The sequence below is a fragment of the Colossoma macropomum genome, unplaced genomic scaffold (assembly GCF_904425465.1).
Source record: "Colossoma macropomum unplaced genomic scaffold, Colossoma_macropomum, whole genome shotgun sequence".
NCBI lineage: Eukaryota > Metazoa > Chordata > Actinopteri > Characiformes > Serrasalmidae > Colossoma > Colossoma macropomum.
The window spans coordinates 37043189-37059500 of NW_023494793.1; the positions used below are offsets into that span (position 1 = coordinate 37043189).

Sequence of the window (16312 nt, forward strand, 5' to 3'; positions counted from 1 at the left end):
GCTCGGAAATAAGTCTGGTTCCATTGACTTACATTAAAAGTAAAGAAGGTTTTTTCCTTTTTCTGTAAAGTTATATTTTGGAGATACAGGGTTTTCTTCTGACAACAGCAATGTGTATATACATATATATATATATATACGTATACATATATACATATATATACGTATACATATATACGTATATATGTGTACACCTCAGATATCTGGTGACCTACATGAGAAGTGCTGCCTCAGTGCCTGGCCAACTTGCAGTCATAGAATCGACTATGAATTCTCAGAGAATCGACTTTGAATTCTCTGAGAGTGCTTGAGGAGAATGTAAGGCCAAAAAATGATGATCCCAAACATGCAAGTAAATCCACAAAGGAATGGCACAAAAGTATGGAGGGTTGTGGAATGGCCTAGACAGAGCTCAGATCTGAATCCTATTGAAATGCTGTGGGGGGGATTTGAAATGGGCTGTACATGCAAGAAACCCCTCAACAATAATACAATAAAACAATAATTCTGTGTGGAGAAGTGGGCAAAAATTTCTCAAAGCATATGGCAGAAACTGTGTAGACAGTTTCATATTTTCAGTATATGCCCTATGCCTTTCTTTCATAGTCACCAACAAACAAAATGCAATTTATATTCAGTTGAATTTTGACAAAAACCTTGCAGCTCACTGGTTTGAAAGTTCACCATACTGAATCTCCTGGACTTGTGAAGATAAAGCGAAGGATCAGTCATGAAAAGATTAGAACACCTTGATACAAGTCATAAACCGTACCATTAACTCAGCATTTATACAAGATCAGATAAACATTTCTCCCTGTGCATGTCTCATGATCATCTGGCTCATTCATTCCAAAGCAAAGATCAATGACATTCAAATACAAACCATTCATAAATCATTTACGAACTTTAGTCATGTGATGTTCATTCACAAGATCTGCACCCACTAAAATAAGATAGCAGCACCATTTAACATGTGACAGTATATTTAGTCTGCGTAAGGTTTCTTGCTTGTCAATAGACAGACGTGTGCATCTTAAAGCTACAGTGCTGCTTGAACGTTTGTGAACGCTTCATCATTTTGTAAATTTTTACATAAATATGACCTAAAATATGATCAGACCTTCATTTAAGTCAAAACAGATAAAAAGAACCCAATAAAACAAATAATACAAACAATTATATAGTTTAAATCCATTTATTTGGAATAATCTTCCAGTCAGTGTTTGGGACTCAGACACAGCCTCAGTCTTTAAGTCTAGGCTAAAAACTTACTTGTTTAGTCAAACCTTTGGTAATTAGTTTTTCCTGTCAAATAAAAGGTGCAGATCTGGGGGTTCATGGTCATAGAGTATTATGGTAAACTGGGAGTGTTGGTGCTGTCGTCCCGCTGCTCTCACGCGTTCACTCTGACGGTGGAGCGGGGGGACACTGACATCTCAGGGAGCCTCATGTCTCTGTTACCTTCTTGTTTCTCCCTTTTAGTAAAGTGCTATAACAACTAGACCTGCTGGAATCTCTGCTGCTCTGTTAATACTGTAATCTAATTAACCATTGCTCCACCTGTTTTCCCCGTTTTGTACTATAATACTTTATCCTAAAGCTGTGTGCTATCCGGTGTTGACCAAAGGAATATGGGTTCCCCTTTTGAGTCTTCGTTCCTTTTGCCACTGGTTTGCTCATGGGGGCTTGGACCCGGATTTTTCTGTAAAGCTGCGTTGTGACAACACCTGTTGTAAAAAGCGCTACATAAATAAACTATGCTTGCTTGCTTATTGAACAAAGTGATCCAACATTAAATGTTTTTGGTGGCAAAAGTATGTGAATCTCTAGAATTGTCAGTTTGATTGCCAACCTGCATCTTCACCATCAAAGTTTGGTCTTTACCGCTCACATTTATTAGTGCATGCCATGTCTCAGTCAGGTGAGTTTTCTGAGAACATGCTCATGAGGCTGGAAGAGGTTCCAAAACAATTTCTGATGTATTTGGACTTCACTGATCCACTTTCAGGCTAACAGCGTACAAATAGGGGAATTCAACACCATTTTTACCCTTCCAGATGACTACTGAAATAATTTGTTGACGGATAAGGCAAAAGTGGATCTTTATGGCTTAAATGAAAGATGCTATGTTTGCCAAAACCAAACACTGCATTCCAGCATAAGAATCTTATTCCAACTGTGAAGCATGGTGGTGGCGGTAAAATAGTTTGGACCTATTTTGCTGCTATTGGTCCAGGACATTTTGCTATCATTTGATAGAGCTATGAATTCTGATTTCTATCAAGAAATTCTACAAGAGAATGTTAGGACATCCATCCATGAACTGAACCTCAATAGAAGGAACTGCAGAAAGACAATAACCCTAAACACATCAGTTAGCCTACAAAGAATGGCTACAGCAGGAGAAATGTTACATTTTGTAATGACTGAGTCCAAAGTCCAGACCTTAATCCAATAGAAATGTTGAGGCAGACCTAAGGTGTGGCATTCATGCAAGAAAGCACACCAATATAACGAAGTTGAAGCAGTTCTGTACAGAGTAACAGGCCAAGATTCATCCAAATCAATCTACAGGGCTGATCAACGGCTACAGGAACCGTTTGGTTGAAGTCAATGCTGCTCCAGGGGGTCACACCAGTTCCTGAAAGCAGAGGTTCACAATCTTTTGCAGACATTTAATGTTAGATTGTTTAGTTCAATAAATTAATGAAAAACAATATACTTTTTGTGTTATTTGTTTAATTTCCTTTATTTATTGTTATGAGTTAAATGAAGATGTGATCATATTTCAGGTCAAATGTATCAAATTTATTGCAATGTCACAATCATGAAATTTTGTCTTAACAATTGTCATATAAATAATTGCAATTAAGAGTTAAATTGTCTTGGTCATTCTATACACCTCAAGTACAAGCAAAAAAGGCCAGATTGGCTTATTTGTCATCTTGCTGTGTTTACTATGTTTACTAGGTAGCAAGCAAATTGGTCGAATTGGTACACTACACTGTTGGACATGTGCAAACTCTTTCACACAAATGTCTCAGTTACAGAGAATGACGTGTTGTCAAGTAATGCAGATTTTTTTTTCTTCAGACTGAAAATACAAGCCAAAAAACTATTTTTCTGCTAGCGCTAAAACATTACAAAAAAATACATAGCTAATAAATAAACATGCACTGCTATGTAAATGTGTTTTAGCACCATAGCAGTAGCAGTTATTTTTTGTTGTCCCATGATGTCTCAATGAATGTATTTATTTATGTCATCCCAGCGCATCCAATTCATGTTTTGCTTGCTGACGCATAATATAATTGTAAAATCTGGAAAATGTGGAAAATGAAAACTGCAGTGTGCAATGTCAAATAATTGACATTATAATAAGCCCTGGTCAGCTGAAGGGCTATTGTGAAATGGAAGCGTCCAGGAGCAACAACAGTTCAGCCACAAAGAAGCAGACCAGGCAAACTCACAGAGCGGGGCAACAGAGCACCGAAGCGCATAGCTTCAAAAAGTGCCTATCATTACAGAGTTCCAAACTGCCTCTGGAAGTAACATCAGCACAAGACTGTGTTGGGAGCTTCATGAAATGGGTTGCCATGCTGGGTGTGGCAGATGTCAGGGGAACACTACCGGAATGCATAGAGCCAACGATAAACCATGGTGGAGGAGGCATGATGGCGTTTCTCAGGGTTTGGATTGCAAGCCAGACCTTTTTGTCCATCATTAGTGCTTGACCTCACAAATGTTCTTTCTTTTGAATGGGTATAAATTCTCACAGACACACTCCACAATCATATGCAAAGCTTTCACAGAAGAGTGGAGGCTGATATAACTGGTATAAGTACCCATGGTTTTGGAATGGGATGTTCAAAAAGCTAATATTGGTTTGATGGTTAGGTGCCCATATACTTTTAAGTCTGGTGATTCAATTATGTAGCTTAAATGAGTACACTACATTCACTTTCCCACTTCCTACATTCATTTTTTGTGTGTAATTTTTCTTGACCTTTTTAAATATAACAATAAAATAAAAAAGCCTGAAGTCAAGATAAAGATATAGACCCTAAAAGGCACAATTTACAATTCTACAATTTTACAATTTTAATTATATTGCACAGAACCTCATTCCAGCGTTGAAACATGGTGGTGGCAGTGTCATGGTTTGGACCTATTTTGCTGCTGTTGGACCAGGACAGCGTGCCATCATTTGACAGAGCTATGAATTCTGGATTGTATCAAGAAACCCTATAGGAGATTATTAGGACATTCATACATTAACTGAATCTCAACAGAAGGTGGGTCCTGCAGAAAGACAACAACCTTAAAAACATCAGTTAGTCAAAGTCCAGACCTTGATACAATAGAAATGTTGAGACAGAACCTAAGGTGTGGCGTTCATGCAAGAAAGTACACCAACATAACAGAGTTGAAGCAGTTCTGTAAACAGAAATGGGCCCAGATTCATCCAAGTCAATGTGCAGGGCTGATTGACGGTTTTAGGAATCATTTGGTTGAAGTCGTTGCTGCTCAAAGGGGTCAAACCAGTTTCTGAAAGCAGAGGTTCACATACTTTTGCCATCAAAGACATTTAATGTCAGCCTACTTAGTGCAAATAATGAATGCAAAACAATATACTTTTGGTATTATTTGTTTAATTCCATTTATATATTGTTAGTTGAATTAAGATCTGACCTTTTACTTTTACTTGTCTTAACTTTTTGAAATATAAAAAAAAAATAAAAAGCCTCAAGAGGTCAAGATAAAGGGTATGTATAGACTCTAAAAGGGAAAATTTACAACTGTATAATTTTACAATTGTAATCATATTGCATAAAGTGTAGGCGGTAAATGTAATATTATCATTATAAGACAAAGTCTTATCAAAGTTTTATAACTCGACTTTTATAGCTGACTTGCTCTCAAATGTCATGCTTTTCCCTTTTAGGTGACCTTAATAATACAGCACTCATTCAAATGATTAACCACAGCAACAGTGAAAACTGAAGTGCGCAGACAAAACATGACCTTTGTCTTTTTCCATTCAGTTGTTTTTTCCAATTGGCTCTGTTGTACTGTATATGAGTAAAATGTCGTTAATGAGATTATGTTCTCGGAACAGTTATGAGGACTGCAGCGTCTGGGTACAGAAGCATCTGGTCACCTTTGAAATGACGCAGTCAGTCTGCTGGCACAGAGTTGAAGATGAGGTGGAGATTACCAGACAAGGGTGAGACCTTATTTTTTACACAAGCCTTATCACAGGCTCTTAACACAGGCTTTATCACATCACGACTTCCTTACACGCGCTGGAATGGAGTGTGTTGCTTAATTCACAGATTTGTGTCTGTTACCATAGAGACACGTCGGGGAGGTCAAACTTCAGTCTGTTCTTAATGAGCTCCAATCCAGAGAATCTTGAATTCAGATGTCATTTGCTCCGGCACAGGAACTTCTGCAGTCATTGTCCACACCTGCCACTGTTCTTCAGACTGGCAGAAATTTAACTGACACCATGAGTAAAAGGAAATACCTGCTGGCCACAGCCCGCCTTTTGATGCCTGCCACTGGCTTAAGTCTCATCTGTGTCGGTGCCTACATAAAATCCATCGAAAATGAAGAGCTGGAGACACTAGTAGATGTCTTTGCTTACATTCTCATCATCCTTGGCCTCATTCTCCTTGTTCTCGGAGTGCTGTGGTCTGTCGGCCATGGAGTGAAGAACGTGCTGGTCAAGTGGTCTGGGAGGAGGACCCAAAACAATGATGTCCATGTTTTTACTGTAGACAGGTAGGCTTAGTTTCTCACTGCTATATGTATCTGCAGATACTGTAGGAGATGCACTTTTGATGTAGGGATATAATTCAGATAACTCATATTTCAGACCAGCTTTATATGCTGACTTTGCAAATAGTTCCAGATCAGCAGGCCGAATACAATCATGTGTACAAAACACTAGACTATAAATAGAAGCACTAATGTGCAGCATCAACGTTGGCTCTTAAAAGCTGCTCTAAACCTTAGGTTCTCAAACTGGTCCTCAGAGCCCACTGGACGGTCCATGTTTTTCCTCTATCCCAGCAAGTAAGCTATTAAGAACAATGAACACCTGGTACAGGTGCTGGGAGTTGGGAAGAAACCAAAATGTGGACCTGTTCACAACTGCTCAACTGCTCTAAACTGTTGATATTGGTAATAATTAGGGCTGCAATTATCTAATATTTTCATTTTCAAATATTCTGTCCAATATTCCCTCGAGTATTTTTATATTCTATAACAATAAGAAAACACATTTTAACAACAAACATTTTAATAATTAAATAGAAAAAAAAACTTTTTTATTCTTATAATTTTTTTTTGTTTTTGTTTTGTTCTGCACCATTGCATAATTCACATTTACGCACCTGGCTTTTTAATAAAGCTTGATTGAAATACTACAAAGAAACAAAAAACATCACAAGCAGATTTAAAATACTGGTCCTTGGGAAGGTGTTTTGAGGTGGGGGTGCTGAAATTTTAAGTCATATATGTGCACAATGACATCATGCTAAAATATTTGCCAGATATTTTTCCCATATGAATTTAATTTAATTTTGATACTTTACATCAAACAAAATGTGTCATACTGCAGTAAAACGAGGCAAGGGATGACAACGTATACATATAACTGTCACACCAGAACGCTAATGCACTGATCCTTTCTGCTTTCTCTTTCTCAACAAACTTCATGCAAATTAACAAAGTGATGACCAATCAGATTGTTGATGTGTGGCACAGTAACCAATTGTGTCATACCCAGAATCATGCAGTAAGCATGCACAATGAGGCGGAGATATAACAGTTGTTAAAACGATATTATTGCATGAAATGATCATTTAAAAGTTTAAAAACAGCATTATGCTGCTTTTATAACTGCCTCCAGTTCTGCACATATATTCTCTCTTTGCACCCTAACCTGCGTGTGTTTTAGTGACCAGCTGCCACAAACTGGCCAGCTGTTGTCGAGGGAAGCGATTCAGCTCGTTTAAACAGGGCAGCTGCTGCAGATTTTGAAAATATATAAATAAATGTGGAAAAATACAAACTCCTTTTTGCTACGCTCAAATTATTAAAAACATCTCTGTATTATTGTTTTCAGCAGTTGTAGTCCTGAAATTGGATCCTGCATCCCTGGATCCTTCACTCTTAAAAAAAGGTCCTTCAAGGGTTTTTTAGTGAAGACAATAGTTCTACATTGAACCATGAATACTCAAAGATCTATTTGCATGCTTTAACCACTCAAAATCCCAGGCTTAGTACTTATTAAGCCTTATTCAGTGACTACAGGGACTTCAATAAAAAATGGATTGAGCGATTCTTAGGTTATAGTTAGGTTATATGGGCCCTGGCCATTTAAGGGGTTAATGGTTCTTTGCATAGTGAAATAGTTTTTCAGACTGATTAGAGAAGGTGTTGTATATGGTTCTACATAACTTCAAAAAGGCTTCTGCTATTGTTATGATGTCAAGCTTGAAACAATAGAAGTATTGTTATGGAACTATACAATACAACATCAATCTGAAGAACCATTTGCCCATGCAGAAACCCCACTTTTACTAAAGTACCCTTGAAGAACCATATTTTTTAAGAGTTTACCAAATCTGGCAACCCTGATCTTGCTGCGAACAGCAGTGAGTGGTGGTGGAATGCAAAAACAAAATATAAACCCAACCATAACAGTTGGTGAAAATACTCTTTCTACAGCTCAGGACATATAACTATATTAATTAATTAGTTATATTAATTTGCCCCCTTAAAATTCCAGGCTTATTACAAAGTAAGGCTAATTAAGCAGTAACTACAGGGACTTCAGTGGAAACTGGCTGAGCTATTGTCAGGTCATAGAAGTGTGTAATAAAACTTTGGGCCTGCCAGCAGGCCCTGGCCATGTAAGGGGTTAAAAGAACAATCCGGGGTTTCGGCACTGGATTGTATTTTAAATGTGATGTTATTCAACAAATGCAGCATATAGAGTTTAGGTTGAGTTTTCATTTAATCTCAGTGGACTTTGCAGAATGAGACATTTCATCAACTGAACACTGCCCTGCCTGAGTCATTTTAGATAGTGAACAATGATACAGCACAATGAGCGCAACGTATCCATATCAGGGTACATCCATATCAGGGCTGGTCTAGAAGAACCCTGTCTTACGTCAGAAAAGTTGGCACTCATAGCTAATTGAGGTTCAATATTAATTGATATCGGCAAGCTGTTCTGATGAATCCTCAATGAAAATTCCATAAATTCTTTCCATTGCATGTAACATTTTATTAATGTTTAAGTAAAAGAAAAAATAATTAGAAACAAAAAACTTTGTCTTTGTTTCTCAGGCCATGCATCTTTCCTCCATCATATGAAGAATCTGAGGTTAGAGATGATGTCGAAGAGGGGACTGTCAGGCGGTGGCAGGGCTTAGCCCCTCCAATGTACACTGAGAGCAGCGTAGAGACTTGCACTGAAGATTTCAGTCATGAAGAACCACCTACATACCAGCAAGCCGTTCTCCATAGCCAGGCTGCTCCACAAACCACCTGTCTACCAACAAACAGCTCTGTAGAGCCACTCTGAGAAGCTGCTCTTTCTGGACTGGACTGAGAGAGAAGCACACCAAGTGAGTGAAGAAGATTCTTCACACCTTGCTGCACTGGGAGTGATGCAATTCAGAAAACTCATCCTGTTCTGGGATGATGACTGAAAAGTATGATATATTTCAACAGTCTCTGAGGAGAGACTAGAGAAAATGGAGACTGTGTGATGCAGTGAATATGGGAAAGAAAGTGGTAGTGCTGCTTCTGAACAACCATGAAAATAAGACCCAATGCTAGTCAGAAAAAAATGGAGACTGTCAGGGTCGCTCGCGGTGTTGATGGTCCAGAAGTGGATAGTTTTTGTCTGGGTACATGATGTGATCAGTCTATGTAATTGCTCTAGGCTTTTCAAAGCATCAAAGCACAATGATTGTAGCACTGCGTACTCTTAAAAATAAAAGTGTCTGAAAAGGTTATTTTGAGTGCCATAGAACAGGTGTGTCCAAGGTCCGGCCCCCAGGCCAAATGCAGCCTGCGGACAGATTTTATTTGGCCCGTGGCTTCTCAGTTAGAACGCATTACAGGGTGGCCTGCCAGCCAATACGCTGCAGTTTTTCCTTTCACTTTAGGGTGGCAGCAGAACCGCAAACTAACAGTGTGTTGCACAACACTGTGTTAAAAAAGTTTGCTAAATGTGAGAGCTTCCAGACTAGACCTATAATTTAATATACTTCATAATGTTTAGTCATAACTAAGGCCAAAAAGCACAAAGGTGACAATGAGAATTTCAAGAGAAGTGGGACTCAGAACACCTTTTCATCAGAAGCCACAGCAATTGTGTGTGCCTCATACGTCAACTATAAGACTATAACGAATTTAATACCAAAAGACATTGAAATAAACTACAGACTTTACAATAAATACTGAGGAACTGTTGTTATTAGTTGTTCAATAAATGTAGTTTGTTCTACATATTTGTGTTTTTCTTATTATGAATGCTTGTTTTTTTAATCATTTATGAATGATATTTTGTGACAGTACTGTACAGTATACAGCAAGTACAGTAGTACATATTAGTTGGAATACGCTTGGTCAGATGACATATTTTTAAATTTTTTTAGGTGAAAATAATTTACTCATCCCACACAAAGAACACATAAATATGACATTTCCCTGTAAATTATAGTTCACCACTTCCATGTTTTTAAAAAATAAACCTAGCATTACACATTTATCTTTTGCACACATCACATTTGACCTTTTTTTCTCCATTATGTTAAATTCAGCAAATAAATGGTAACTGTGCATTAAAATGTGCAGAACTGTGTTCTCTGTAGAAGATGTGTTCATTTTGTTTCACTTAAAAAAATCAACAAAATGTAATTTGACCAGGGGTCCCCAAATTTTGCATACCCCTGTAGACTAATATGGGCAAATATGATCTTCTTTAATAAAAGTTTGGACACCCCTGCCGTAGAAGAAGCACTTTTGATTTCTTGATTTCCTAAATAAAATGTGAATGTAAAAATAATGTACATGTAAGGGTTTAAATGAATTACATATTTTTTTTTTCAAAAACCATTTAGGAACCTTCATTTTTAAGGCTGTAGAGTATCAGCTTGAACAGTGCAACAATGAGCACTAACTTACACTAACTCTGTATATATGGAACATTTTTGAAGCTGAACTGGTCAAACCCAACAGCTGAAGTGGACATAAAAGTGTACTCAAACTTTACTGATAGGTCAAGCTAGCAAGACTGCCATAGCATTCATGTTTTTTATGTTTGTATTAATAAAGAATTACAATAAGACTTTCATGGTTGTTGTGTATTCAAATGTACTGTTATGTGTCCAAGGTTTAGAGGGAAATTTCACAATAAAAAAAAAAAACTCAACATAAATCAATGGTTAAGATATAAACAAAGTTGTTCAGAGCTGTTTATTGTGAAATGCTTCGTTCTAAAGAAAGTGACAGAGTCATAATTGTTTAAAGTGATGGTGATAGGAACTAGACATCTGAAGGGTTTAATGTCTCTGACTAACTGAGAAGTTCTCCTTCAAAAAATACCCTCTAGTTCCTATCACCACCACTGTAAATAAACCTCATATAAGCATTTGGGATTGGCTTTGCAGATGCAGATTAAGCACCAATCTGGGATTAAACTGCACGTCAATGGAAAATTGCCTTTTGAAACCCTTTTTTCTTTAGTAACCATTTAAGAAATTCTCTCTAAAACAATCTAGGTGTCTAATGCATCTCAATACCACATTCCAAGTCACACAAAAGACAGTTTATTTAAGTAAAACATAGGATACAAAATTAAATACATTGGCATTGCTATTTGAACTATGTTTCTTTCCTGTAAATCTTAAACTTAAATCTCCTAAATTGGATCAGAAGTAATGATTATTTGGATTTTTCCATCTGGAAAGATGGTTCTATAGTTCAAGACTTCACATTTCAAAAAGTGGTAGTGGTAGTCTTTAAAAAAGACTTGCAAAACAAAACCAGTGTTAGCAGGCCACAAGCTGTAATATAGCATCAACAAAAACATGCTTCATACACAACACTTTGCATTTTGGACCTTAATTCTAGATTCTGCAATATTTTTTATAATATTGTGCTAAAATATGCTCATACACATAGAGTTACTGAATGAATTTGCTCCCTTATATTACTGAATACAGTTTTCCAATAACAACTGCAGTTACTTTACAGGGAGACAGGCCAATATTTTTAAGGATGCACATATATTTGTCAATGCTGACATACAGTTGTATGGCAAAATTTGGGCACCACGGGCAAATTATTTTATTAGTTTTGTTGATGTTCTAAGTTAAAATAAGTTAAAACATTAAGTTAAATGAACCAAATGTCAATTATATAGCATATGTAATATGTTAACTTGTTCTCAGTTAGAAAATCAACAAAATATGTCAACTGACCAGGGGTTTCAAGATAGTAGGACTACAACAACTTCGATTTGCATTTTGGTGAAATAATTGATTTTTTTTTTCCTGATATAGTACATCCCTAAATATTTTGCCCTCATATAAATCAAACTGATCCAATCTGTAGGCTGCAGCTGTGCACATCATTACTGAGAATGCCCCCTTCACACTACATGATCAACCACTCAAAACTTTCACTCTAACTCTTCACCAGAATGTTTAAGAAATGCATTCTTATTAGGCTGCGCTTTCAGACGAAAGGTTCACTGTGTGATTCTCTTGGAATGGCAGCGGTGATTCTGCCACTCCATTTGCTATAAAACTAAAGGGAGTCTTCAAATTCATAAACAGAGCTCTAAATGACTGGTCACTTTAACATATTGGCACGCGAAGAGATCTGATTTCTGAGCTCTTAAGGCAATAAATTGTTTTCAGTGGTAAATGTTTATAGGCAATAGTAGTAAATGTTAATAAATACTAAAGTAATATGCAACAGCAGTAGATGTTTGAGTGCAATTGTGGTGAATGTTTATGTGTAAACAGAGTAATTTAAAAATAAATCTGAAATCCTTTCACCTCATAGTGTTCTGCTGAACTCTGGACCAACGGCATATCCTTCGGGTGCTCATACAGACAACAACACCGTGGCTGAAAAATGCAGTGTGAAAGAGGCATTATGGGCAAATACTATACAGTAATCCTTCTGCTCCCTTTGGATATTTTTGTGGTTCACGTACAATTGTGCAACATAGATCAATCCTTAAAGAGAGAGCTAGAGAGACAAAAGAGTTGGGGGGGGGAAGGAGGCATGGAAATAAAGGAGTGATAAAGATAGAAGGAGAAAGAAAGAGATGTTGTTTAGTCTGTGAAACAGCAGCAAAAATCATAAACAGTGTAAATACGCCAGTGAGACATTCTGCAGACTAAAAGTATACAGTCATGGCTGCAGGATGGGGAAAGTGATGGCTAGGTTATGAAAGACTGTAAAGAAGATGGTGGAGACCAGATCCTAAAGGAAAGGCTTTCTGGTGCTTTGGCCCCTGGTGTGCGTCGCTGCGCCCAGCTCAGGTGATCACAGTGGGGCCCCTGCGTCCCGTCCGCTCGTGGATGTCTGAAATCTTCAGAGCGATGGCAATGAGAGGACCCAGCACAACCTACAATGAGGAAGAGTGGTCAGGTAGAATTGCAGTAAAATAGTTATTGCTGTATTGTGCAGTACTGTGCAAAAGTAAGAGATCTTCCATCATTCATTTACTTTCCAGTTAGAACAGCCAATAGGTACAAGTTATTTCTTCTCCAGTGTCAGAAAACATAACAAAAATTACAGCTACAACAAGTAAATAAAGTATCAGTTTTCTTCAGTATTTAGCATGTTCACCCTTTGCCTTTATAACAGCTTTCACTCTCTTCATGAGAGCTTTGTTTTTCAAAGAAATCTGTAGGGATATTTCCCCACACTTCCAAAGTTCAGTCTCAGAAGTTGGTTGCGTTTTCTGCGGCACATGATCCAAGAAGTCCCAAACACATTCAGTGAACAGCAGCTTCTCAGCTTGATTTGGAACTTTTTTATTTATTTCCTTTTATCAATAAATATTGATAGTGTCTATTAAGATCTCAAGCAACAGTGGAGCTTGACTATCCTAATAATAATAATAATAATAACAATAATAATAATAATAATAAGCCATATTTCATAGACAAAAAGAGACAATACAAATGATAAATATAAATCATTAAAAACCTAAAAGCAGCAAGAATATGGTAAAATGACAAAAATAATTAAAAATAAGAAACAAGAAGCAATAAAATAATAAAAAATAATTAGATATAAAATGTTATAGAAATAATATTTATAAAAGTAAAATCAGCACAGTAGAAAAAAAAAGAAAAAACAGTAGCAGTACATACAATTGACTACATATTATGCAAAAACATGTCTTTAGCTGCTTTTTCAATTTATGGAAAAAATAATACATAATAAAATTTGTAAAAAAGTATAAATTTAAAAAATCACAAATTATGCACTGATGCTCCCCATCTAATCTCAACTGGTAAACTTCATTTCACTTCTTGGGTGCATAAAAACAAAAAGTTGCCATCTTATCTTTTCTTGTTGACTTTTGTTACACTAAGCAGGTCTGCAGTGCTGGATGTTAAATATTTTGGGGTACGCAAATACAGACAATCCATGATGTTTGATGGTGCTAATCCATTTAATGCTTTAAAAACCAGTAGCTGTGCTTTAAAATATATCCTAAAAGAGACTGGAAGCCAGTGTATAAATGTCAGAAATATGTTCTCTCCTGTGTATCCCTGTTAACACGTTGGCTGCAGTGTTCTGAACGAGCGAGGACAGGCAGGTTAACTTGTATAGCACCTTTTATACACAGAGGCAATTCAAAGTGCTTAACACAGAAAAATAAAAGGATTAAATAATACTAAATAATAAAGCTTATGACATCCTGAGCTCTCCTCAGAAAGGCATTTGCAAAAATAAAAAGATAAAAGATAAAATCCAAAATAAAATAAGAATACTATAGTGCTAAGATAATGCAGTGTTAGAAAAAAGCACAAAAAACAAGAACGTCTTTAAACTGGACTTAGACGGCTACATTTGGAGCATATCCAGAGTTTGTTCCAGCAGTTGGCAGCATAATGACTGAATGCTGCCTCACCCTTCTATGCACTACTAACTGACCGGTTCAAGGAGCTCAGTAACATATTTTCATCCAAGGCCATTTAGCAGTTTATATATATATAATTAGAAGCACTTTAACAGCAATTCTGTTTGTCAGTTCTTGAGGATTGGAGTAATGTGCTTGGATCTCTTAGTTCTTGTAAGTATTCTAGCAGCTGCATTTTGAATAAGCTGTAGCCATATGACTGTAGTCTTGGGAAGGCCAGTAAAAAGTTTGCAGTGGTCCAGGCTGCTGGAGACAAATGCATGAATTAATTTTTCTAGGTCTGAAATTTTTAAACTTTGATACTTAGAGATGAGATGGTAAAAGACTGCTTTTGTTATTGCTTTTTACATGACTGTTGAAATTCAGATCTCAATTAAGCTGCAGTTTACCAATCACCTTTTCTGTCAGTAAACAAGTTACAGTAGTCAACTTGTGAGAATACAAAAGCAATTTGTGTCAACATGCAGGCTAATATATGGTCAAACCTCAGTAATGTGTTTAAGAAAAGTTCTATTCATCCAGTTAATGATATTGGTTGTGCAGATGGTCAGAGCGTTTAGGGAAGTAGTGCTATCTCTAAGAGATATCTAAAGCTGGGTGTTGTCTGCTTAGTTATGGATATTGATACCACATTTGTTAATAATTTGACTGAGTGGCAAGGTGTCCATAAATGGACCCCCGTGGTACTGGTACACCATAAAGAACATCATACCTTTTAGACTCATGGGGCCAGGTTCATAAACTCCGTAAGTAAGAACAAATCATAACATCACTGCCATTTCACCTGTCTCCTAGGCAATAGACACTAAAATTAATGAGTAAATAAAGTAGTAAACTCTAAAGCAAAAGTAGCAGTAACTACTGTCAACTGTCAAAAGTGGATAAGATGAAAGAAAGAAAAAAAAATGGAAACAAAAAAAGCATCCCAGCACATGGATAAAGTAAACTTTCCTCATCAGAAAACGTTTTAACATATTCTTCTTTTTTCACAAAATTAAAAACTGACATGTTAAAATTTGAGTTACCAGAGTTTTTCTTGACATCAGGAATTCAATTTACACAGTAATTTAAAATAGAAATGTAAAGAAATATTACATTTTGAGTATGAAAAAAAATGTACTCCATTTTGGCCTCCTGAGTGGCGTGATCTGAGGCAGTATTGATCTGAGATCACTATGTCAATAACCTTTTGCACATTAACACTAAGTACTGTTTTTCTGACGGTGACAGTTTTGCTGGTCTACCAGGTCTTGCATGGTTGTTAGGGGTCCCATTTTCTCAAAATCTTTTAATAATTTTTTGAACTACAGGTTTAGAAATGCCTTGTTTTTCACTTATTTTCCTTTGACTTTCCTTATGCAATTATGAAAACATGACAGGAAAAAGTGAAATCTTATGTGTGCACAGTGACTACTGGCTGTAAATTTCCAAGCTAATGAGAGTATAAATAAGACTGCATTCACCTACAATGACTAGGTAAATTGTTAGTGTAAACAAAATTACAATTAGATTAAATATTTACACGTTTTGTACTCGTGAACAGCTGAACGTATTGCATATGGAACTTTTTGGTATAACAGAAAAGCATACATTTAGCAGCCATTTCTGTGTGAACTGGTCATAAATTTGATCCTAACAGACATCCTGTGCTAAATTTACATCAACCAACCTCCTCATGTAAAAATCATCCCTTCTGCATAATTTTACATGCTCAACCTGCAGCCCCTCCACTCCCCACGGAAGAGGAACGGGACAGTCCTTTTCACCTTTTCAGTTTGTCTTCGAACTCTGTGTTCCCCAGCATTCACATAAACTAGCATAAAGTAATCTGCTCTGTCCAAGAAGCAGCGGTTATTACAAACAAATTCAGGGAAAAGTTCATACTAGTCACTATACACCCTAATGCAGAGGGAAAACCAGTGAACTCTTCCTTTTAAAATTCTCTTCTTATTAAACAACACATCTCCACATGCTGTAATCATGCCTATTCCTAAATAAAAAGAAAATGATCTAAGAAAATTTGTTAATTTTTTTTATGATGAATATTTTTAGCGCACAAACAAATACACAGTAATTCACTCCACACCTTCCAACATCAAAAATCAGCTG

The 16312-nt window shown here is 36.6% G+C and overlaps 2 protein-coding genes across 2 annotated transcripts in view; one reads left to right on the forward strand and one right to left on the reverse strand.

Annotated features, from left to right (window-relative positions):
- The first annotated feature begins 2503 nt into the window (after positions 1–2503).
- LOC118814099 (transmembrane protein 252-like) lies at positions 2504–8605 on the forward strand. Its single transcript, XM_036579759.1, has 4 exons — positions 2504–2653; positions 5120–5227; positions 5357–5787; positions 8368–8605. Exons 3-4 carry the CDS (start codon positions 5426–5428, stop codon positions 8603–8605), a joined length of 600 nt encoding a protein of 199 aa, XP_036435652.1. The 5' UTR covers positions 2504–2653; positions 5120–5227; positions 5357–5425.
- A 2238-nt stretch (positions 8606–10843) lies between these two features.
- The window catches only part of pgm5 (phosphoglucomutase 5), a 37937-nt gene continuing 32468 nt past the window's right edge, over positions 10844–16312 (reverse strand). Inside the window, exon 11 of the mRNA XM_036579439.1 lies at positions 10844–12673. Within this exon, the coding sequence (XP_036435332.1) occupies positions 12584–12673 (90 nt within the window). The 3' untranslated portion in view covers positions 10844–12583. The remainder of the gene's footprint in view (positions 12674–16312) is intronic.

Coding starts and splice junctions, on each gene's coding strand:
- LOC118814099 (XM_036579759.1), top strand. CDS start 5,426: ATGTCATTTGCTCCGGCACAGGAACTTCTGCAGTCATTGTCCACACCT. Junction 5,788..8,367: donor CATGTTTTTACTGTAGACAG/GTAGGCTTAGTT, acceptor TTTGTTTCTCAG/GCCATGCATCTTTCCTCCAT.